The sequence below is a fragment of the Harpia harpyja genome, chromosome 14 (genome assembly GCF_026419915.1).
Source record: "Harpia harpyja isolate bHarHar1 chromosome 14, bHarHar1 primary haplotype, whole genome shotgun sequence".
In the NCBI taxonomy this organism is placed as follows: Eukaryota; Metazoa; Chordata; class Aves; order Accipitriformes; family Accipitridae; genus Harpia; species Harpia harpyja.
Genome location: NC_068953.1, coordinates 36473272 through 36497775, shown reverse-complemented (window position 1 = coordinate 36497775; position 24504 = coordinate 36473272). Strand labels below are relative to the sequence as shown.

Sequence of the window (24504 nt, the reverse complement as noted above, 5' to 3'; positions counted from 1 at the left end):
TCTGTTTAAAAAAAAAAAGGTATTTGTACTTGTCCTGGTTTTGGCTGAGATAGAGTTAATTTTCTTTCTAGTAGCTGGTATAGTGTTATGTATGAGAATAATGTTGATAACACACTGCTGTTTTCAGTTGTTGCTAAGTAGTGTTCATACCAAGCCAAGGATTTTTCAGCTTCTCATGCCCAGGAAGGCTGGAGGGGCACAAGAAGTTGGGAGGGGACACAGCCAGGACAGCTGACCCAAAGTGGCCAACGGGGTATTCCATACCATGTGACATCATGTCCAGTATATAAACTGGGGGGAGCTGGCCTGGTGGGGAGGCGGATTGCTGCTTGGGAACTAACTGGGCATCGGTCGGTGAGCGGTGAGCAATTGCATTGTGCATCACTTGTTTTGTGTATTCCAATTCTTTTATCATTATTATTGTAATTTTATTATTATCATTATCATTATTATTTTCTTCCTTTCTGTTCTATTAAACTGTCTTTATCTCAACCCACAAGTTTTACTATTTTTTCCCCAATTCTCTCCCCCATCCCACTGAGGGGGGAGGGAGTGAACGAGCGGCTGCGTGGTGCTTAGTTGCTGGCTGGGCTTAAACCATGACAGTACTAAACATGTTATTTCCTTTCTCCCGGGTGCAAGACTGGGGCGGAACTGAGTTTTCAGTCTTTGAATAGCTGCTAAAAACTATTGAATGGTTAATAATAAATAATGAACAGATAGCCTGGTGCTAGGATTTTGGGGGGTGGATTTTGTTTAGGGTAAGTCCAGTTCTCACAAGGGGTTTAAATGCATTTCAAACAGTTTTGAGCCTGAAACTTGGCACCTTACAGGAAAGTACTCTTCGTTCAAAAAAGGAATTTTCATGTGAGTGCAAGGCCATGCAACCCTGCTGGTTAGTTCTTACACCCATCTTCCCACTCGGCCACACTGTGCTTTATTATTGCTATTTGCTGAATTCCAGCGGTTTGAGGGCTGATCTTTCAGTTTCGCAACAGGGCAGCTGTTGGGGTGGGTCTCTGTTTGAGAGCATCCAACCACCTTTTCGACTGGTCCTCTGCATCTGATGGCTGTGAGCACCTTGCGTTGGAGCCAGCTGTACCAGTGGCTCTGGTGCAATTTCACTGGTTTGCAACCTACTTCTGTGACCTGAGGCAGGCTCATCCTGGGGACTTTCCCCCAGCCCAAGGAGATCTGTCAGGCTGGTGGAATAGCAGTGCTGGTTATACAGCAGCCTACAGTCGCCACAGCCCGGAGTGGAGGCTGTTCTTGGCCTCTGTCCATGGCTCCCATGTGTCTAAAGCTGCAAGTTCGGTTAGTTAATTGCTGTCATCCTGCACGAGAAATTGCTGCGTTTTAGTGGGAGTGTTCCTACATCACTGCTTTGGGATTCCTCCTAGAAGAACAGGGTGCAAAATATGGTGACAGGCCACACAGACGTACCACTTCATTTTCATGTTAGATGAATGAAATTTCATCAAAATGGAAATATACTGCAGAGACACATAATGCTGCACAAGTAGAATAGATTAATTTTCTTCTTATTTTAATAACAAGAAACGCTTTCGTGTCAGAGACTTTGCTTAGTGCCGGTGGGTGTACAGCAATGCAGCAATGAGAATAACTCCAGTGCTACAGTCCCACTTTGCTTGCTCAGTACACAATATATCACGGGAAAAAAGCATGGCCAGTTCTTAAGCCAGTCCCAGCTCCTACGATACTCTTGGGTCAAATCTTCCTGAAACGTCAGGCATGGGACTGGACTAGCCCAAGGTCAGAGGAGTTTGACACGAGGCTGAGACCATCTTTTCACATCTTTGTGCTGCCTTTCCTGCTTTCCAGTACTCTTGCACACAGCTTCTGTGTTTCCCTGCAGCCATCGAGAGCTGGAACATAATTTGTGTTTTAAGTCTGGGGCTTTGTTCTGGAATAACACTGTTTTCTCACTTCCCAACCTCTCAGGCCCTCCTCTGGACCAGGCAGGGGTATTTGTGAGCAAAAGTAATTGACCTGGGTGGAAAACTAGTAAAGTGTTAGTGTAGCCAGGGCAGTTGGTTTCAGGACTTAGGGCAGCTGCTGCAGGAGTCCTTGCTGAAATTCTGGCATGAAGCCCATGATATGGGCAGCCTCTAGGAACAGAGATTCATCCCATGCTTTGATCTCCTCCTAGGTTATTCCCATGAATGACATGAGGACAAGCTGAAACAAATATCTTCCAGAAATAAACTGGAAATAATACCTTCTTTCTGCAACTCAGTGCCGGCTATCTTTTCTCCTTTTCCTCCTCTGCCAACATGTATGTACACACACAAGCACACGCACGTACGCATGCTCACATGGAATGTTTTGGGGGTGTGCAAAAGTTCATGGAAACATTTGTTCTTGTAGCTTTCAGATTGACAAAATGACTGTATGTGTATTTTTTCTTCTTTGTGGAAAGTTCTTTGTGCCTCCACCACTAACCACGAAGAACCTTATCCTGCAACTTGCAGAAACCTCTGTAACATTTTGGAAAGAAACACAGGCATATATAGCATCAGATGCACGCTGCAGTGCAGAGCCTTCCTGAAGCCTGCAATATAATTCTGATCTCTGTAAGTTATGAGTCACAAAGGAGCTATTTTAAACTGTTGAAGCTAAGCTACCGTCAGACAGATGTGACTTCAGGACTGTGTGACATGCAGCAATAAAATATGCATCCAGTGGTGGTCAAGAAAAGCAATTCAAATAGCTTCAGATTTTGATGGGAGACACTTACACTCTGTAAAATAGTCAACTTTCAGTTTGACAGCTCACATCCCCTTGAAAGTCCCAGTGCTTGAAAAGTAGCCTTCAGAAAACCAACCTAAAACCAGAAAACTAGATGGGGACAGCATGGGAAGAAAAAGAAGGCCGTGACTGAGGAAGGCAGAGCAATATTCATAAGGAGACGGTTCTGAGATGAACTGCTCTAGGATTACCTGCTGAATTTATAATCCGTATTGCATGGTCTTTCCCACAGGTCACGCATGAGCATGTATGTGCCTCGTGCTATGTGTTGAAACTGTTGAAACCCGGCCATTTAAAAACAGAACCAAATTTCAGATACATTTTTCTAAGTCAGAAGTACAAAAATGAATGGCAAAGAAGTCAGAGCAGCTGTGTAATATGAATTTTCTCACCCACAAAATTGTCAGCTGTCCGTGGCTGTTGTTGAGCAGCACCCAAGAAGCCTGTAAAGGACAGACAGAAACTACAACATTGTTATTCAAATCTGGTAAGGTTGGTGAATGATGTGGGCTATCTTGGGTGTCTGGGAAAGGCTTTTGGTAGCATCTTATGTAGCTTTGTCTGTATTTGAAAAATGGCCCATTTTTAGTAGTTGCAGGAAACTGAAACACTGCCTGTGGCAACAGCACCCTCAAAGAGAAAGAAAAATGTGCAGGTTGTTTGCTTGCTGTAAAACGGGCAATTCAGTTACACTACTTGTGGATGTGTGTGCTGCCCTGTGATTCTGGACCAATAATGACCTGGGTCTTAATGGAGCTCTGGATTTCTGACTCTTTCAACCTTCTCTTCTCAAATCTTTGAAATTTCTATTTGTTACCTACCTTCACAAATCACATCAAAAGGCTAGGATTCAAATCACTCAGGCTTTTTCTATGTAAACTAGTATCACTACCAAATTCGGAAACAGCCTAGTATTCCTTTCCAGACGCCAAACAGGAGAGAAAATGGAGGCTGTTCACACTTTTTTCACTCTGATTTTCTTACCTCTGCTTGAGCAAATCCTCCACATCCTTGCACATCTTCCTCCCATCCAACAGCCGCTGTACGAGCACCTCATAGCCAGTGTGGAAGGTGAACTCCTTGCACTGAAGACAGAAGGATAGTTGAGCTGATTTGTGTGCATAGTTTGCAGGTTTACCAGATGCCTACTGTCAGTCATATGGAGCAAATTAACTTTCCGGAAAATCCAAATGGACGTTTGGATTTGCTCAGAGCAATTGCAGCTGGGGCAGACCTAAGGGTGCAGGTATGGGTGAGGTTTCTCCAAGTGAAAATCTGTAAAAGTTTTTATTAAATCAAGTTTAATTTTTAATGCTGAAAAAGTGAAGTGGGTCGCAAATTTTGCTGTGTGGAAACCAACACTAGCTGTCTTTTGGGGGAAGTCACGTTTAGTGTTGGGTGTGGGATCTTTGCAGAGCAGAGATGTATAGTAGCTCTTAAGGACAACAGCTCCTCTTACCATATGTTTTCTAAAAAGAATGGTCAGAGTCAACTCACTGCCACAGGACTCTCAGTAAGACAGTGACTCACTGTCTAGATGCGAGTGGAGAAGTGAAGGAATCTTGTGCTCGTACGAATGTCAATACACGGGGTAGTCATTGTGCCACCTGGTCAGTGGTGGGGTGTTTTAATAGGAGGCAGTTCGCCGTTAGGCAACACTTGGGTTCTGATGTGCTGTTATGTCTTCCTTTGGGATTGCTGTAACAACTCTTCTTATTGTTTGAATCGGTCTGTCTCTGGTGTAAATTCAACACGACAGGGTTTTTAAAAAAAAAAGTAGAAGGTAGGTATGTGGATTGCTTAGGAATGTGGACGTTGGATCTGCAGAAAATTGAAAGTCTGTGTTTCTGAGTCGCTTGCCAATGAGTGCTGCTTCCCTTGCTTTTGCATTCACCACCCAATCTCCCGTGCAATACATGGGAATCACCTTTGGCTATTTTTGCAGCCTGTCCTGCTCCATGACCCACATGGCAAATGGAGCCAGCCAAGGCAATCTGTGATTTCCAGTCAGCCATACTAGACAGGTGAGGTCATGGAGCCGGGTGGAATTTGCTGCCCCAAAGCCAGGGCACTTATCTCCTACCAGGGCTCTGCACTCTGTGCGGCTCAGGGCCACGTTCCTCTGCTGTAGTCTAGGACTGCAGATCCCTCCCCATCACACAAGGCCATGCGTCAGGCTTATCTCTGTCCACGTGATCCATCAGAGTACACCCCTGTGCATCTCAGACAAAAATATCTGAGTAATGGGAAGAAAAACAATTAGTCTTGCATTTCTTTCATCTTTTTCCCGACTTTCAGATTGCACTGCAGCAATGGTAAATCAGAGTCACAACGAAGTGCTGCTGAGGAAAAGCTGGGAGCCCAGAAAGGGACGGGAATAAAGTTGTGACGTGCTCTGAGTGTGGCACTGGGAGAGGATTTCTGTGTTCTACTCCTGGTCCTCCCACCGACTCACAACAGGATCAGGACACGCCATTTTTACTTTGAGAGCCTCAGTTAACCAGTACGTAGTGATAATGTTATTGAAAATGTAGTGGTGAATGTTATCTGAGCTTTATGTTATAGCGTTATGGTAAAATCACGGACTGTGTAACCATAAAGAGAATGAATATGTTCCTTCCCTCAAGCAGTTTATGTACAATACAAGTGCTTATATACAAACTGAATACAGTTTATACATATATCCGCTGTCCCCTAAGCAGTTATCATTTAATGAATGTGTGTGTTTATTGCTTTCTACCATGACTGTGAAGAAGACAGCTGTTCAAGTTTTGGCACTCAAGAAGGACCCTCTGGCAAGCAACTGTTGGACACTTGAGCCTGTGGCTTTGCTTCCTTATTGCTGGGACTGAAGAGGAATAGGGCGAGCTCTGGGGATGAATGGCGGTGGCCGATGGCAGCCTTAGTGCTGCTCACCCAGGCCCTAGGGCTTCTGTGGAGATTTGCAGACCTGGGAGCAGGGTTTTTTTGCTTCTTCAAGAGCTAGGATAAATTTCTGCAGACAATTTTTGTAAACCTACAGGTTGTAGTAACATTTCCAGTGCTGCAGTTTCTTGACAGCCATAATTCCTTCTTTCCTAATGGACACTCTTATCACCAGCAGTGGGGAGAAAGGAAAGACAGTAGGATAATAATTCACAAGAGACATAGACAAATGCCTTTACCAGCAAAGTGTCTGTGCTACAGAGCCAGGCAAGATAATAATGTAGATAAAAGAATATGGAGAGAGTGCAATGGATCCACTATTATCACTGGTGCAACCACAGGAAAATGATAGGATTACATAAGCTCATGTAATGCATATGATCACCCCTTAAGAAACAGGATCTCAAAAACAAAACATCAGTTTTCCTAACATTTCCAAGGGCAGGTTACACACACACATCCCAGGGAGGGATTCTGCTGTGGATTAAATGAAAAGAAGCAAGATTTTGCCATTCACAGAGGAAAGTAGGAAAGGTTCTTGATAATAGCCTGGCAATGGACTTGTCACTTCCCCCACTCCCTTTTTTCTGAGGACATCCCAATGGCAGAAGGCATTGCTGCTGTAAAAAACTCTCATAAATTGCTCCCTCTGCCTGGCAGAAACCACTCTGGTCAGATGCTCCGCAACCAACTCACAGCCCCAAAATTTTGATTGTATATTTCCAAATGCAATTAACTACATCCCATAACTGTGTACACAGCTTCCTTGTCCCAGAAATGCTGCCGAGAGGTAAGTGAAAATATCATATGGGTTTGTATCACCCCAGCAGTCAGGCATACTGCCACAAGCAACAAATGGAGAGTGATAAGCACACTGTAAAGTTACTCTGCCATTTCTGTTCAAAATATCTCTTTGTTTAGTAAATGCTAAAACTCACTTAGTGTCTTCTCCCACCTCTTTTTAACTGGTGCAGTTGCTATAATGAAAGGATGGCAGATTCTGTACATCTAAGAGAACCACTTATTAAATTCCCTAAATGGAGGATGCAGCACCAACTCGTTATCAACCCAAAAACATGCACACAAACACAAGCGTGTGCCAGGGGTCAGCCTGCTGACCAGCAACCCTTCTAGGGGCCTTATAAAACTACCTAATGGACTCAATTCAGCCATTTGGACATCTTGCTCTAAGCCGTAAAAATGCAAGGGGAAGAAGCAATGCCATGCTAAAAACTGCATCAAGGTTCACTCTGCCTTGGTGACCAAGAGAATTAATTTTCCAGCACATCTAACAAGATACTCTCCCAGTCTGAGCTAAAGGATCCTTTGTAAGTTATGCTGCCCTGGGTAGCACAGCAGTGCAGTCTTGTTGGAGCTCTGCAAACAGGCTTGCCTCCAGGACATGCACCAGCATTTTTCCTGGCGCTGGTGCAAAGGGAACAGGTTAGTGCTGCTCCCCACTGCTCGCGACAGAGTTTGCGCTCCATCTTTTTGCCTTCCTACTTCCTTACTCCAATGAATTTAGAAATGCAAAAGCCAGATTTTTATTATTATAACTATAGGAATATTTTAGCCCTTTAACACATATAGAAAGATACCTGATTAAATGTGAAATCTGTAATAGCACCTGCACATTCCTAGATCACAGGCTTTCTACCAAGGAGACTGTGGGAGCAGTGTTCTCACTGTTCACTCTGTGCACTTTTGTGCGCATGTGTATGCCGAGTGCAAACAGCCAGTGCCTCACTCAACAGTTTTGCTTCCTGTCCGTTGCCTGCTAACAGGAGTAAGACTTGAACTTGTTAAAAATGGAGCCGCTGCAGCCACACCTGAAGGAGAGCTGGAATCTCCTCTGATGGAGGCATCGGTTCCTGCCTGCTAGATTCATCTGGGTTTTGTCCCTGTGGCTGACCCTTGTAGAGGGATTTGGCTCCAGCTAGATGCAGGTCTAAAAAGGACTTCCTACCACAGGCAGTCTAATCTTTCATTTGGGGGAGATCCATCTCAAAATTTGCTTTATTGTCCTCAGTATGTGTTCCTGAGGAATGTGGAAGCCGTATTCAGAAACCACATCTGAAATCCAAACCAGGGCTGCCACAGCCTCCCAGCCAGCAGATCTGGCTGTGATCTAAACAGCATGTGCCTTTAGCATGTCACAGGCTACAGCAAGGAGGGAGAGGAAACGTAGCCAGGTGACAGCCCAGGTTTAGACAAGTTTAAGCTGCTATGGTCCCTCACCCTGCAACATTGCTTCTTAATTTCCAGCCACAATGTAACCATAAATCATTTAGGCCAAAGTTTACTTACGCAAACTTTTTCCTTTCATTTCAACAGCTCTTTTTCTTCTGTCATGTGTTGTACAACTGCATCCTCTCTCAACCTCTTGAATCCAAACAAACCTCCTTTGCCCTTTCCTGAGATACTGGGTTTCCATTCCATTGATTCCTATGTGTTCTTACAGTACCTGTTCAAGGCTGAATAAGTCCCTGTTGGACAAGGATGATGCCCTATTACTCCAGTAAAGACTAACTGATGCTTTGTGCCATGGCATTCATGTCTGCTCTCTAAGAAACACTTCTGGTACATCAGAAGATCGTATTTGCCACCTTCCACTATCAAATCATACCAGTGGCACCTAACTGAGCTATGATCTATTGATATACCTGCCATTTTCTCCATGCCTGCAATTTTAGTTAATGAGGTCCTAGAGTGTATTGGACCTTTTTGCTACTGATCTGTCATGCTCATTTTGCACTTTGAAATTTTAATTTTTTCTGCTTTCTGTTACCCCAGGCTTGAAGGTTATCAGATACCTCCTGTACAATATTTCATTTTACCTATTTCAACAACAGCTATTTCCAGTCCATTATTAATGTCTTATGCCAGTATCGGCAATTAATATATTGAGTAAAATTAATCCTGAGACCAGCTCTCGAGATCCCTTCTTCCAGCTCAAGCATTTCCATGTCAGCACAAGCCACCAGCGTCTCGCCCAGAACAGTGTCTTTGCCCACTTTACAGTTCTTCTTCTGCTGTGTCTGTTCAGTCCTGTTTTGTTTTTCTTCTCTAGTTTCGTAAGGATTTCCTGTGTAGCAGCATAACAGACGCCACATTTTCTTTGTGAAGACAATCAAGACAGCAAGATTGTATTATGTTAAACAACCATCTAGCCTCGATAAGCGGTCTTGCCTTTATTCTATTTTCCATTTACCATTTTGTGTTACAATTAGCATTCGCATCGAATGGTTTTGCAAAGGCTGTTAAAGTTGCACTACTCAGCTAGTGCTTGGGCACTTCTCAGCTGGGTCTTTGTGGTGTTTATAAGAGCTAATGACTAGTCAAAGACCTATTATTTTTTTAAGAAATTAGAAAAAATGCTTTAATTAATAATAAATATATTCATTAAATGTGTAAAGCATCATTTGTTTATAACAAAACCTAGGTGGTTGCTTGGAAGAGGGTGATTTCAATCACCACCGGTAATTTGTCTCATTGCCGAGAAAGTGATTCTGCTTAGTCAAAGCATGTGCAGCTGTGAAAGAGGATTTACTCGTTATTTTAATAAAAAAGATTGGCTAATCTGCATTGTCCAAGAGATCTATTATCACTACTAAGAAAATGCTTGGCAAAGAGATTTCAGTGTTGCAGGCAGATTCGTATTGTCCTGAGATTCTTCCATTAACACTTCACATGTGTGTTGGTCTCTGCCGCAGAGGCCAGGGTTTTTCTTCTCATGGGGAAAATCACAGCTGATGGAGAGGCAGCATCTCCTCTCCTCTTCCCGTTTGCAAAAGTTGGTTCCCTCCAGTGCAATGAGCAACACTGTTCCTCCAGAGATGAAAGAAATGTGAAAGAGAGTATATGACTGAAAACCACAAATGTTATGCTCTAGTTTAGCCAGAATAGCTTTTCCTAGAATACTTGAAAGGAGGCATGGAAGACTGCAAGCAGAGGTGTTGACAGTAAGCACACTGGGATACGCTTTCTTCTTTCCATTTCTTTTTTCCTCTGAGGCTTAACGATGCTGCTCCTTCACATTAGCACTTTTCTAAAGAGATAGGTGCCTTGGGACTGCACCATCAGTCTGGTAGAATTTCTCCAAAGGCAATCACGCAGGTAAACATCGGGACTTAATTGTGGGAGAGATTATTCATGGCTGGCTCTGAGCTGGTTTCTGCAGCCATGAGGGAGAGGCTTTGAGGATTTTGGTTTGGTAACAAAGGCTGCAAGCAGGAAGACTGATGGTGTCAGTTCCCTGCCCAGAGGGTAGAAAGTTCAGCAGGAAGATAGCTGCAGGGTGACATAGTTTCTTGTTACCTCCTGGTGGCACAAAGCCGAGTAACCTTGTGCTAAGTCTTGTGTCTAACTAGCTGAGAATCAGCCTTAACAGCACATCTCTTCTCTGAGCGTTGTGCTGCTGGGTGCTCAGAGGGTACTGCAAGGCTTTTTGAAAAGCAAGCATCTACATTGTAGATGCTTTACTGGTTACTGAAGCATGGTTTTGGTAAATAGCTATTACAATGGACTGAACGGAAGCAAAAATATCCAGGCTTGTGTGCGAAGCGCTCGCTCAATTGTATGCCCTTGCATGTCCAACTACTAATATTCAGAAAGTGATGTGAATTGATCAAGTCATTGTGGTTGTGCTGTAGGAACTGTGGGCTCTTCTATTGTGGCTGGTTTTCTTGGAGCATTTCTAACCCTGTCCTGGGACCTGGCTTGCCCACCCAGAACTTTTTTTAGAGGTAGTTTACATACCGCAATTCATACCTCTGCCTGCTCCTGCGGGATAAGCTGGCTTGTCAGCAGCTTAGCATCTCCCTCAGGGAAGTGCTTTGCAGCTGAAGTCGTATGTCCTGTTTGGTAAGTGCCACTGCAGCTCTACCTCAGCTTGTTGCATTGCTCAGGGGAGCTGCAGTTCTGGCTGTCAGCAAAAAAGGCCTCTTCCCCAGCACCTCCAGCTGCAAACCCTGCTTACTTGCTTTTTGCAAGGAACTAGGTCCTAGGTGGTACACAGGGAGAGTAATACGCAGGATACTGCACGGCAACAACACTACCCTGACCGGAGAGAAGGGCTGGAAAAGATGTAACTACATAGCAGACACTGGGTGCATTGCTTGGTACGTGGCAGGATAGTGCTGAGCTACCGTGGTGATAAAGATAGTATCAAAATCTGCACTGGTTAACTGGTTTGCACATCTAAGGTGGGTCTGACTGCAAGCAGTAGTGGTACGAGCACTGGCCTTTACAGTATAGCTCTCAGATATTCTTTTAGCCTAATGATCCTTCATTTTGGAATTATTTGAAATTTATTATCTGCAAATATTCAAAAAATATTTTAAAAAACCTACTTTCTCTTAAGTTTGAAAATATTTAGCTATAAAAGTGCATTCCTTGTCTTTGTTCTTAATGGTATTTTCCCAAGGCTTTTATCAGAAGTATTATCAAGATGGGTTTTGGACTGGAAATGATAGATGTTGCTAACTCACCTAAATAAAGTGTTCATACAGATTTTCAAAAGAGAAAAAACATTGAAACTGAATCTGTTATGGGTACCTCTGGAATTTTTTTAAAATAAAACTTTTTTTTTTTGCATCATAGCATATCTTGTTTGGTTAAGGTAAGCTCTTGACATTTTTAGTAAAACAAAAACTTAAGATTAATTTTTCCAGGTTCAAAAATGAAATAACTACTGGTGTGAGGAGGAAGTTTACAGAGAACAGGAGGTAGTGAGTTCTGAACAAGCATTGTTCTGCCAATATCTTTTTCAACTGCCAGAAAGAAATCCTTTCTATCCACCGTTGTATCACACACGATATCTCAGTCCCAGATTGCAAGTAAGTTGCTCTGACTGAGTTATACCAATGAATTAAATCATTGCTTCATACCACTGTGTACTGGCACTGCTTAAAAAGAGTGTTTCTAGATCTTGATCTCTTGATCTGCTAGTCTCCTTGTCAAGTGCTCTATCAAGGGCTGAGTATTTACTGTAAGCAAGCAGCAAACAGATCTAATAGTCAAGAGTCAAACATGATTTATAATCTCAAAGTACATTTGACTGGGCTGGATGTTTTCTATCATGTCATGGTCTTTCACAGTAAGTGAATCACTTACTTTGTGTTCCGTTTTTTTGGGGGGGGGGGGGGGGGGGGGTTTCCCTGGGATGCTTTAAAATTTCCTAGTATTTCTAGGAATATATTCACATGATGCCAAGTGTTTTAGGAAGTTTACTGCTCTTTTTGTGTGCCAATCAAGCTATCCTGAAATAAATAGTGAAATAAAATGTGATAGCAGTAAGCACCACTAATTTGTATATCCAATGTCTAAGTGAATGTTTAAATCCCCGCTCCAGCTCAGCTGTGATACTGAGGAGGGCTGCCTGGGCCTTACTTGGGCCTGGTGCTATAAGAAGCAGTTGGGTATTGCTTCCCATTACATGAAATGCTGTCCTAGTTCTGCTCTACACCAGTGAGACATGAAAGAGCCTTTTTTCAAAACAAACCCCCAGGTTCTCAGACTGACCCTCTGCTGCCTTGTCCTGGAAATGTGTTAGCAGCTGAAAACCCAGCTGTGCAACGTAATCAAGAGGTGAGCACATAAATAGGGTAAGGTCATCAGTGTCTAGTACAGAACCGCATTGCAGCGGAAGACTAACCGAAACAGTCTCCTCTGACCAGTGCTTGGTGTGATATGAGTCCTTTTCTATAAATTCTCATGTGATAACAAACTGCTTAATGAGTTTCAAAGCATACATCCATGCTGCATACTGCTGTACTGTGTAAGAGCTCATTTTTCTTACTGGCTGGAACTGGTTGGAATGGATGGGAATGCAATGGTTGCTCATGCTTTCCAAGAGCAAACTGACTACAGAAATTATACAAACTTAAAAAAACCTATACTATTTTTTAAAAGTATATGTTTTTTCCACATAAGCAGCAAAAAGCAAGGAAGAGTAGGTGGGCTGGAGCTGACTGTATAACATTTCTATCATTTCTTGTAAATTCACACTTTGCACGTTAGAAACATAAATGTTTGCTAAGGATGTAGGTGGCTATCTTGGAACTTTTTTGTGATGATTTCAGGAGCTGACTCGGTCATTTTCAACATGAGGCTTAGTTTGCAATTTCACTGCAGTCTTTGTTACCTAAATCTGCGATGCAGTACTTTTCATGGGGAGCAAACAGCATTTATTGCCAGGCATAGCATAGATGTGAACCTTGAATGGGACCTTCAAGAATCAGAAGGAAAAAACCATTGCACTTGTAGCATTCCATTTACTGAGCTGCTGGATTGCCTTCTTGGGCTTTCCCCTGTAACAAGGTAGGCTAGAGCACTTCAAATGAAAACAGAGATTCTCATCAGACTTCAATTCTGCAGCAGTTAGGATATTCAGAAATAAATTGAAATTGATATTTCGCAGATTTTACGGTAGCATTGCAAAATTGGTGACCTAGAGCAAACCAGTTGCTTCCCAGTGGTCTTTTGCTCTCTATGACATTGCAGGTTTTCTCCAAGAAGGAAATGGTTATTTCAGAGTTCTGCTGACGAGAGGAATTTGCTCCTCGGCTTCCTGAGCCCTCGCCCTCTTCACTGGCATCCTGAACTGCTTATGTGTTATGTATTAGGCATTCTTACAGTCATGGCATGTTGTTTGGCTCTCCTCATGTTTTAATCACCCCATGATTTGCATAGCTACAAAGTAATGGCTGCACAAAAGACAACTTAACTTTTGCAGGTGGTTTGTTGGCTGGCAGACAAATGGCACGCAGGGAACAGACTTGGAAAGTCTCAATTCCAGTCTAATAAAAGGACTCTGCTTGTGCTTATTAACACTATTTTAGCTTCTCTTCTTAATAATTTAATGAAATAGTTTTCTGAGAATGCGCAATGTTTCCTAGGGAAGAAAAACTGTAGCTTAATTTTTGGTCTCTTTGTATAAAGAGTGCAAGTGTTCTGTTATTCTTTGCATAGCAGTGTTTTTACATCTCATAACGCGATTAATCACAAAATCACTCCTCCAGGCTTTAGCCAGAGGACTAGAGAATGTGACAGTCATCTTTGAACTTTCGGTTTCTTTCAAACATTACAGGGAAGGAACTTCACCTTTTGGAAGGCAGAAATAGAGCTTTGGAGACATGCCACGGTACCACCTCCTTTCAACCGCCCATCTGCCCATGTCTCATAATGCCTCAATTCCACAAAGGGCACGAGCAAAGTCAAGAAATATAAACCTTGTGCCTTCCTTTTTCACAAGAACACCTTTGTACTGAGTGGGAGAAGAGCATCTCTTTGATTCTGAGATGCTGTCATTTATTGTTTTATTCCAAGTGTCTTGTATTGCAAAGCAGCCAGGGAAAACAATGCTCCCTCTCTTGAATTGCACATATTCTACCAGGTTGAGATCATACTTTTATTTGCCTGTTTCCACTAGTTTTCACTGACTTCAGCCTTGACCTGAAGTTTCTGCAGGTGGAGGTCTCGGGATATTTCTGACCACCTTCACGTGGCATGCTCCTTACTGTGCAGCAGTTCAGACCACTGATGCTTCTGTGCTAGGAAAAGGAGAAGGGAGCCAGCAGCCAGATGTGTGTCACAAGAAAAGGTGTGACAAAAAGCTAGGAATCCATTCAGGAAATTTGGATATAACAAACTTCTAGAACACCTTTGTGGTGGGGATAGTGAGAAATGGGCCAGGAGGAAGCAAAATCTCTCGCTAGTTTTAAATCGGAGCTTGATGTGGCTATATGACACAGGTTTGAGGTGGCGGCATCCCTTTATATTTTCTCCGTGTGGTGACTTTAGGCAACAGCTAAATCCTTAAAGTAAGGTGGCTTCTTCCTGGGAGCCAACAGAGAGCCCTGATGTGAGCATTTGCACCTGCCTTTCATAAAGAACAGCACTGTTTTGCCATGGTGCCTTCCGGAGTTTGATAGATAAATGTGTCAATGGTGAAATCAGATGTTGCTTCAGTCTCTTATTGAATAATACTAGCTACACAAGAGAAACTGGAAGTAAAATAAGGAAAAACAGAATCTTAAAAGTAGAGTATACTTCTGTTTTATAGAAAATAATGGTCAGAGTTTATTTTTGTTTCTATTCCTCTTTAGTTCATCCACTTCCAGGTCTCTTCCTTTTTATAAGAGCTCCTCTCCTCCTGCAAGCACTGTGGGCTCAGTCCCAGACTGCTGTGAGCAAGGCAACATGAAACAACCCTGACTTGCTCAGGCACAGAGGCGATTGTTCAGAAGGTCATACAGAGCCACTGGAACCAGACCTGCTTAGCTGGTACATTAATTCATTAAAAAAACTATGTGTCTTTGTCCTCCCTCTCTTAGAAAACTTAGAATTGTTTCCTGTTAGTCCTGAAAAAGGCACTAAATAAAACATACTGCTGCACCCATGCTCTCTGCTTCTCCTACAAGATGAGCCAGGCATTTTGTTAGTGGTCTTTCCTGGCACGTAGGGAAGGGTAAAGCTTCAGGAAATCTTCACAGAGTCTTGCTGTACAAGCGGAATGAATTAAAGATTTAGTTCATTTCTTAGTGAGGATTATTCCGATAGCTACATATTACCATTTCCATTTTACAAGAGATCTTCACCGCCTAAATAATCATTTTCAACATATCCTGTTACTCAATATGATGCAACATATTCTTACACTCTGTTAGTACGGTGTATCACAAAGTTCTGGGGAATTGTGCAATCCAACAGAACAAAATCAACTCTAGGCTTATAGAAATTCTTAAAAGGGGGTGGTTTCATGTAAGTAAAGTCAAGCAGTTTGTCCAGGTGGGACAACCATGCCGGTACTACATTACCTTCTGGGAGGCATTTCTCTGTGTTTGCTCCCACTTGCATAAATGTCTCTCCTGCCTTATACAAAAACAATTAAAAATGGATTAATTCTGGGTTTTTTAGGAATTGCTGAACCGATGAGATATTTTGCTGGATGTCCCCCCTTTCTGCTGCAAGCTCCTACGGTATAGGAAGTGGGCAAGATCTACATAAGTGGGTGCACGCTAAGGGATTGCACCAGCATAGCTACTTTTGAACCCTTTAAGCTGTTAAAACTGTTGCATCAGCCTGACTGTCATGCACAAGGTGTCCGTTCACTCAAAACTCCCTTGTCTTTTAACCAGCAAGAATAAAATTCTTGTTCCATTCACAAAGAGCCTTAGCATTATCTGCCTTAGAAGTGTTTTATGTTCTCATGAGCTTCTCTCGTACGAAATGAACTACTATGACTTCTAGAGCAGGGTGGGAAACAGTTTCCTTGCCCTGCAAATTTATGTAAGATTTTAAAAGTCCACATTTCACCTCTTGACAACAGCAACAGAAAACAACGAAATAAGGCATTCACATTGATATAAAGAAGAAACCTGCTCTGAATCAGGCAGATCTGATTGAGACATCCCCCTTCCTAAGCTGGCACACTATCCACCATCTGCTGTCTATATACGGAAGAGGGATTTCATTTTAATCTCTCCTTTCTCTAGCTGTTTTACTTGTGGATGAATCTACTGGAGCAGAGGGAAGGCATGCCTGGACTCCAGGCTGCAGGTAGGATAGACTGTGGGCAATGAAAGCTCCAGTTCGTGTTCCAGACTATGTCTCCCCCTCTGCAGAGCTCCGAGGACCCCAGAGGGCTGGGTTTTGAGTTTGGTCTCCTCTTCCCCTCTTTGGTTAAAAATTTCACCTTAAACCTCCATCTCCAGAGGAAGCCTTTACCAGATGTAAACTTTTTCATTGAAACCCAGCTTTGTCTTCCAAAACAGCTCCCCTACTTCCAGTAAAACTGTGTTTTCCTGAAAAAAAGGTTTTGTCAAAAACACAAGTCCTAACCAAAAGTGTGGCCAGGGCCTTTCAATGGCAGGTGCCTCCTTTCCTTCTGGTGCTCCTGGGGATTTCCATCCTGCTAAGCAGCAGCCCCCAGGGCTGTTCGTCAATCCTGACTTGTTAATAACCCTTCAGTAATTACAGCACCTATTGCAAATAGCATGAAGCGATGAGACTCAGACCTCAGTGCTGTTAACCACCTATTTTCTTTTTTCCTTTGCCCCACCCTTTATTTTTTATTTTTCTTTCCTTTTAGGAATTAATTAGGCCTGGATAAATTGAGAGCAGCACCAAATAGCATCTTGGTTTGAAAAGTTGGAACTTTAAAGAAAAAAAAAGTTTGTCTTTGTTTATTTATTTATTTGCTCTGCATGGAAAAACAGAAGCTGGTATCTCTAAGCTAGCCTGAGCTGGTCAATTTTCACTTAATTCTTAAGACTAAGAGTAAATAACAGTTGCCTTTCATTTCAAGCAAAAATGAAGTTGCACCAAGAGCGTTTTACCAAGAGCTATGGAACTTTTCAATTCCTCAATCTCATTCAGTGACGCTTTTCCACCACTTTGAAGAAGTACTAAACTCCATTTATAGTAAGGGAGCAATTCTTTGGGGAACTGAAAAGCTGTTGGGATCTAGATACATATTTTCGACATTTTTTTTTTTCTTAACCTTGACACCCTAAGCAACGCTGAGTGATCCCCGTGCAGAGCCATGCCCCACAACCCTTACCTTGTTCCAGCCTCAAATCCCCAAATTCTTACTGAACAATAGTGAACTTTGTACATTATTGAACTGTGGCTGCTGAGAAAAGTTTTATTACAAAAGCTAGATTAAACAGGGGATGAAACAAATATTTTCTGTGCCATCTGCCAGCCAGAACCTACCTTGCTGCAGTATGGCATGAAAACAAAATCAGAAAAAAGGTCTTTTTGAGCTAAAAGGAGCTGAAGAATAAAAAAAAAAAAATCGCTGTTTATGAAGCAGCCTAATTTGCCTTCCATACAAGTATGCAATGAGTGTAACTGGATTGAAATTCAGAGTCTTCCACTGTGCCTGCAAAGCAACACAAGGTCAGTGTCCCTGTCAGTGACTGTAAACTTTGAAGAAAGAGAAGCGGTGCAACTCTGTGCTGCTGCATTGCGGGAGTGCAAGCCTTGTGGGAGGAAAGGGATGGGTCATGAATCACCCGGTCCAGCAAGGAAAAAAATATGTTGAAAAGAGATTCACAAGGAGAATCTGACGTTCACCCTGGCGAGTCTGTTGTGGGAGGGGAGGCTGAGAGCTGGGATTGCTCAGCCTGCAGAAGAGATGGCTCTGGTGGGAGGTACCTGGTGGGAGGGAGTAGGGGAGATGGAGCCAGGACTTCTCAGTGGTACCCAGTGACAGGGCAAGAGGCAATGGGCGCAAACTGAAATTCAAGAAGTCCTGTTTAAGCATAAGAAGGTTTTTTGCTGTAAGGGTGGTGAGACACTGCAACAGTTTGCCCAGAGAGGTTGTGGAGTCTCCACCTCTGGAGATACTCAAAACACGGTGCTGGGCAAGCTGCCGTAGCTGGCCCTGTGCCGAGCAGGGGGTTGGCTGGATGATCGCCAGAGGCCCCTTCCAACCTCAGCTATTCTGTGACTCTACTATTGGAAAATGCACCTCAACAGGCTGCTTTAGCAAACCAGAGGACACCCTCTTTGATCTTTGCGTGAAGTGCTGTTACAGATCCACAGGATCCGTTTCAAGCCGTGTGCCACAAATACTCATTTAAATCTAGGTGGTGTTCATTAGATGTGTCTGTGTACGTGTGGGTGAAAAGAGAGTCAATGACTCACCTTTTCCATATTTAAAATGCATATTCATGGCACAGTTAAAGTTGGCATAAATAAGAATCCTCCGTTTCTCTGAGCCCAAGCAAAACCAAACAACTTTTGCAGAGCAGGACAGATCAAAACAAACCAGATATAACTGTGTAAAAATATTAACAAAATCATCACAGTGACTTCATCGATCAACCAATTTAAGCAGTCAAAACCCCTAGATAAGGCACCCAGTTTCAGCATGGTCATCAGAAAATTTTACTAAAATGTAATTACTTAACTGTCTAATTATTTCAATCACTGACCTAAAATGAACTTTCTGAAAACCCATTAATCTACTGGTCTGGAAAGCCTCTGTAGCCTTAGGACCAGCCCACTGTGTTTAAACCTCCTCCAGATACTCTTCCTCCTTGTAGGGAAGATGCTCAGCCTGACGTGCCGCATGCAGGCCATAACTGAGCATATAACCGAAAGTTGCAAACATAAAACTCTAGTCCTTCTATTTGAGCTCATCACCAGGGAAATGAACCACCCTGAATACGCTGTACTTGGCTCCTCACAGACCCTCCTAGGTGCTGTTTTAGGAATACAGGAGATGGAAGTAGACATTGACATCTTTGCCTCGCTATCAATATCGGTGCTGGGAGTGTTAGTTCATTTGAGCTTCATTTTTAGCTGTTGTGCTCCGCTCAGAAGTGATTTGTGAAGCACCAGTGTTTCCATAGCCACAACAACTAATCAGGTTTTCTACTTGTGATTTCTTTTGGTTTCAATGGCTGTTGTAAGAACGCACCCCCCTTCATGTGTGTTTCTCATTGCCCCAGTGAGCTAAGCGTCCTTCCCAGATCGGCTGGGGGAACGTAGGAAGAAATCATATGTAAAAAGAGAATAGAACAGCCTCTTCCGTGGAGATGAAGTTGACCTCACAACAAACACAGACATCAGCTGGGCAATCGGTTCAACTTTTACCAGTTGGTTCTCCCTTCATTCCTCATTTCCACACACACCCACCAGTGATGATGTGCTCTGGATGTAAGCAGGGCCACAGCCATACATCTGCCTTTAATCACACTTTCTGGAGTTCAGAGAGATGCAGTACGTACCAACAACAGAGCCTGGCCTGTCTGTCTGCCAGTGTGCGGTGAGATTATTTATTTGAATTTGTCTCGTGTCAGCAGATACAGATGCAACTCGTGCAATCCAACTCAAATGAAACTCGGTGGGGAACCACTTGCAAAGCCGAGATGCCAGGGTGAAAGGTTGGGCAGTCACGTCCTCTCCTGCCCCAGCTCAGCCGTGCCTTGGGTGCCAGGGGCTGGCAGGAGCCCTCACCAGCCCTGGTTCCTCCCTCCCAACAAACCTGCCCGGTCTCACTTCCTCCTCACAGACCTGCTTCAAAACAATGGGCCCTGCAAAACTTAACCTCTACAGGAAAGCAGGGTAGCTCCTGGTATAAAAAAGACTTCCTTTTTTTGAGTAAACCAGTTGATATTGTATTTCTTTTGTACCTTGCCTAGTAAGCCTAGAAGATAGTCTTACTGTGACTTTTGTAATCATCTCTGTACTCTTCTACCACAGTTAATAGTCTCATTAGAAGTTAAATTATTTATGAAACTAATTACATCTTTTTTGACATATATAATAGACCATTGTGTGGAAAAGCTACAGTAACAGTTGAGACATTCACCTATGAAGTCAGCTTTGCATTGAACCTGATGTAGAATATAGCCTGAAGTCAAAACAAGAAAGATTAAGCAAGTATCTTTGTAACAGGCTCTTTATCTTAAGCACTTCTGTGGCTCCCACTGCTGTAGCGTCTGACCCTAATCACTGTTACTGCATGGGCAGGAATGTGGTAACAAGAAGTCCGCAGCGGGGCAGGGAGGCAAATCTTGCTATTTCACGTTGAAAGCCTGGATCACATTTGCAGGCCCGTATCTCCAGCTCACTTGCACTTTTAAATCTGAGCTGTGAGAATCCACAAGCCCTGAGCTCATCCCACAGCTGAGAATGAACAGGCACTTCACACTTTAAGCATTTTATTTTTTTTTAATTCTAGGCACCTTAGGAGCCCATGACACATTTTCAGAATTGACTTGGCCACTTGAGTTTGATTCAAGGCTGCCTGAGGGAATAGATTTGCTCCCACTCAACTCTGGGCACTTTGGAGCCTGCCCCACAACCAAACACCTCCTTCGAAAGTCTTCCTCATTCCCCCTTCCCAGGTGGGTAAGGCAAAGCCAGTAAATGGTGCCAGTAAGCATCTACGTACCTGTTAGCCAGAAATAGCTGCATTTCACAAGGTTGCAACTGCAGTGTTGAGCAGAATGTTGGAGAAAAACAAAATAGAAGGAAAAGGCAGTGACAAGTATTTCAAAGGAAAAGCAAACAATGAGTACAAGAACGTAGAATGGGACTAAGAAAGAGATTCAGTATTTGTGACAGAAGGGGGAAGATTTTCTTGGTTAGTGGTTTTTTGTAACAAAAAAATTAATGTTGCTCAGATCTCTGCCTATTAACATAACTCTGTTAACGTGAAACTCAGCTGGTATCGCAGACCTACTCCCCATTAACATGGGAATTTACATACCTGTCTAATATGATGCTAGAGAAGACAGGTAACATCTGTTACATTTGTACAGCAGCCCAGCAGAATATTAATCCATTAGCAACTGCCTTGCATTGGCTATCAAAACCTATTTGTATTTTCATCTCACTAATATTTTCCAAAACATACTATCAGAGACAGAAAACTTCTGAAAAGAAGCACATTTTAGTGGAGGCTTTGAGCAACTTTGCCTTAAACCATTACGAAGTGTGTGGAGGATATAAAACCAAAAATTGTAATTAAAAAATATACTGGTTTTAGCCCCGGCCATGCTACAAAGAAAATTTAAAAAAAAATAGTACAAGTGTGAAACTTTTAGTATAGTACTATCACTGCTACATTTAATAGGGGAAAAGAGAGATTAAAACTTACACCTGTTATGAGGAACAATTTGCATTTTTGTGAAAGACAGCACACCCTGTTCTTACGAAGTTTGAGGAACTTTGGGGAGGAATGAATGGTGTTCTTTCTCTGCTAGTTGGGGAAGATCTGCTGCTTTTAGCATTTCTTTACATATTTTACATTGCGATAGGTACTAAAGGAACTTCTGCCTATCCAAAATTTTACTGTTGGTAAGAGCAGGGAGTTGTTGCTCAGATATACCTTGTCAGGGTGAATTACAGGGAGGAGGTGCAGTGGTGTCCTTACGCAGGTCTTAGAGATCAGGGATCTGTATTGAGTGATCTACTATGGTGCAAATATACTTTTTGGGTTTTAATCATAAAGATGGTTTCCATTCATGGTACAAATCGAATAAAGGAGATAATTGCTCTCTGAAGCAAACCGTGCAAATACAATTCCCTCTCACTAATGGGCATAACAGAACCTTATGAATGCAAAAATAATTGCTGATCTTGTGATTTGGGGGCAAGCTGTACGCTTTTGTCACATTGTGCAATATCCTGTAAATTTTCATTTTAGAAGACTTACCATTGCATAGCCAAAACTACCATCCTGCAACCGGGTATATTTCTGCCTTGTTAATCAATGTTTCCAGCCAAACAATATTAAAAACAAAGATGCTTTCCTTTAAGGAAGGTGTTAGCTTCAAAGCTAAACAAGGATTATAGTCATGGTAAGGTGACTAAGCACAGGAGAGAAGTTTAAGAAAGAAGAGCTGGCCTGGCCAGATTCTCAACTGGCGTTAATCACCCTAACGCTACTCCAGTCCGTGGAGTACACCTGATGTATTCTCGCTAAAGACCAAGACCTTGAAAAGTAAATATACCAAATGTGCCAGTTCTGAAAGTCAGATTGTATGTTTTCAAAGGAAGTCCAGAAATGCAAAAACTGAAGCTCCCAGGGCAGCACTGGCTTGCAGTTGTGTCCTACCCTGTGCGTTGGACCATGCAATTAGTAGCTGTATGAAAGAGGAGGCATGGACACTCGTGTAGGTGTGGTCAGGCACAGTTAGGGTTAACATCAAAATTAACTTTTGTATTTCCTCATTACTTTTTTTTTTTAACTGTTCAAATCTGGTACTAGAGTGGGGGCAGGGAGGGCTTCCTGGAAGTGCCGGGAGGAAGGTGGTTCACTGAAATGTGTTCTTGCATCTGCCCTTCTATTTTACCCCAAGAGAGGGTTTACCCTGAAGGGTGGGTGGATAGAAAGAAAGCACAAGAGCAAATACACCATGAAGGGGCTGTTCTACTTGGCCTGATAGGAAAATGACAGGAAGAATTCATATGCCTTCATGTCTTTCTTTAAGTCAATCTTAGATGCACTGGCAAAATGATTTCCCAGACAAGAGGCAACCACATCACATCCTTTTTACCCAGCTTTGCAGTGTTAGAATTTTGTCGTTGGGTTGTTTTTTTCCCTTAAAACCTCCACTCCAGAAGTAATTGCGAGAGAACCCCAGATTACCCTTGAGAGAGAGCGAGCTAGGGTCTTTTTGCCTTGTAACTGCAGAGACAGAGCTTGAAAACAACACACCAAAAGGTTCTTCAACCAAAAGTCAAGTAACAAGAGCTGATCATATCTAGTTGTTCTAGTATCCACTGTTTTTAAGCCAGTTGTGAGTGTTTGGGCTTAGTTCTCAAATGTCACTGCTAGTTCTTTCTGCCTGTGCTGCCGTATGACTCCTGGGCACCTACATGCCTCAGGCATGCCCTTCTGCACCTAAAAGCAGGCATGGACTCTGTAGGTGGGTGAGCAATAGCATTTTGCACGCAGCCAGCTGGCTTTGCTCTACAGGCAAACATGAGAGAATTCCGACTGTAATTGGTAACAGTTCACCTGCTCAGGGGAGCCACTCCTAAAACTGAAGACACTCACTGCAAGCAAGTGCTCTTAGGTCTGAGACAGACAAACCCATGTCCCTTTCAAAAGCGGTTTCTGGAGCTAGCACAGGAACTGGGAATGTCAGTCATTTTATGTGGCCTGGATATACTCTTTACAATGCATCCTTCTGCCTAGGATCAAACACTTATGCTACCAAACAGTATGTTTTTGCTTGGAGACAAATTTAGTTTTTTACTGAACTAAATTTAGAACACAGAACAGGATTAAAGTAGTTTTAAACTGTATATAGAACTAAGCTGTAATTTAGAAGATTTTTAAATACAGATCTATTGAATATAGGAAACACATGGGAAATGCTTACTTACCCAAAATGCATCTTTAAACTGCAGCTGTGTCATTATTATTGCTGTGCGGAGGGGGAGGAATCCTTCAGCAAGTTTGTTCTTGGATGAGAGCAGCAGCAGCCACAGCACTGAGCCTTGTTGCTGTACCCCAGCTGAAGCAGAAAGTGAAGCACATCCACAGACCTGTCTCTTCTGAAGTCAAGCTGGTGAAAAATAGCATTGGGCAGTTTCAGGCAGCTCAGCGTAATGACCTATGGCTGTGAAGGGTCAGAGGGCAAAAAAGCTCTTGCTCACACGCAGAGACATGCATGCACTCAGCACCCTAACCCCAAACCTGTTTCTCTTCTGGTAAACAGTTAATATTGAAATGAGGAAGCAAGGAGATGTCAAATGATGTCAGGCTGCTCCTTGCCATGTGTGCATGTGAGTGGCTGGCAAATTTAAAAAAAAAAAAAAAGAGAGAAGAAGAAAAAAAAGAAGTAAAATTCAGTGATATGATTTGATCAGCTACAGGGGGAGAGAGAGCAATCAAAATGCAAAGGAAGCCAGCACAACACAAAGAGGTAAGCTGTGGAGGAAATTAGAGTCAATCTATAATATAACGCTGTGGACTTACAAAGAAAAAGAAGCAAAAGAAATGTATGTGCTGCATTTCTCCAGTACCTTCTGGGGTTGGCAGAAGCCCACGTATTTGCACATGGCAAGCGTAGCTCAAAGTTGCATTTTGCAACTGTAAAGGCTTTTCAAGACTCCGGGTAAATTAAGAACACTGTAAAGTGTGCAGGTGTCTGCACACTTTTAGATACCTGTATGTCTACGTAGAGAAAATTTCTGATTTGCATACCCTCATGTAAATTTTTATATGAATAGGCAAGATATGTGAAATTTACAAGTAAAATCCAAACTCCTGAAAAAACTTGTAATAAGAGAGCTAAGAGTTTATTAGCACCAGGACCTGAAGTGAAGCTTCACAGA

General features: G+C 42.7%; 1 protein-coding gene across 2 annotated transcripts in view; it reads right to left on the bottom strand.

Annotated features, from left to right (window-relative positions):
* PSTPIP1 (proline-serine-threonine phosphatase interacting protein 1) overlaps window positions 1–24286 on the bottom strand; it is a 59882-nt gene extending 35596 nt beyond the window's left edge. For both annotated transcript variants that reach the window (XM_052808430.1, XM_052808429.1), the window contains exons 1-2: window positions 23551–24286; window positions 3754–3854 (exon numbers count right to left, since the gene is read on the bottom strand). In XM_052808430.1, coding sequence (XP_052664390.1) covers window positions 3754–3854; window positions 23551–23583 — 134 coding nt within the window. In that variant the 5' untranslated portion in view covers window positions 23584–24286. The remainder of the gene's footprint in view (window positions 1–3753; window positions 3855–23550) is intronic.
* Window positions 24287–24504: the final 218 nt, after the last annotated feature.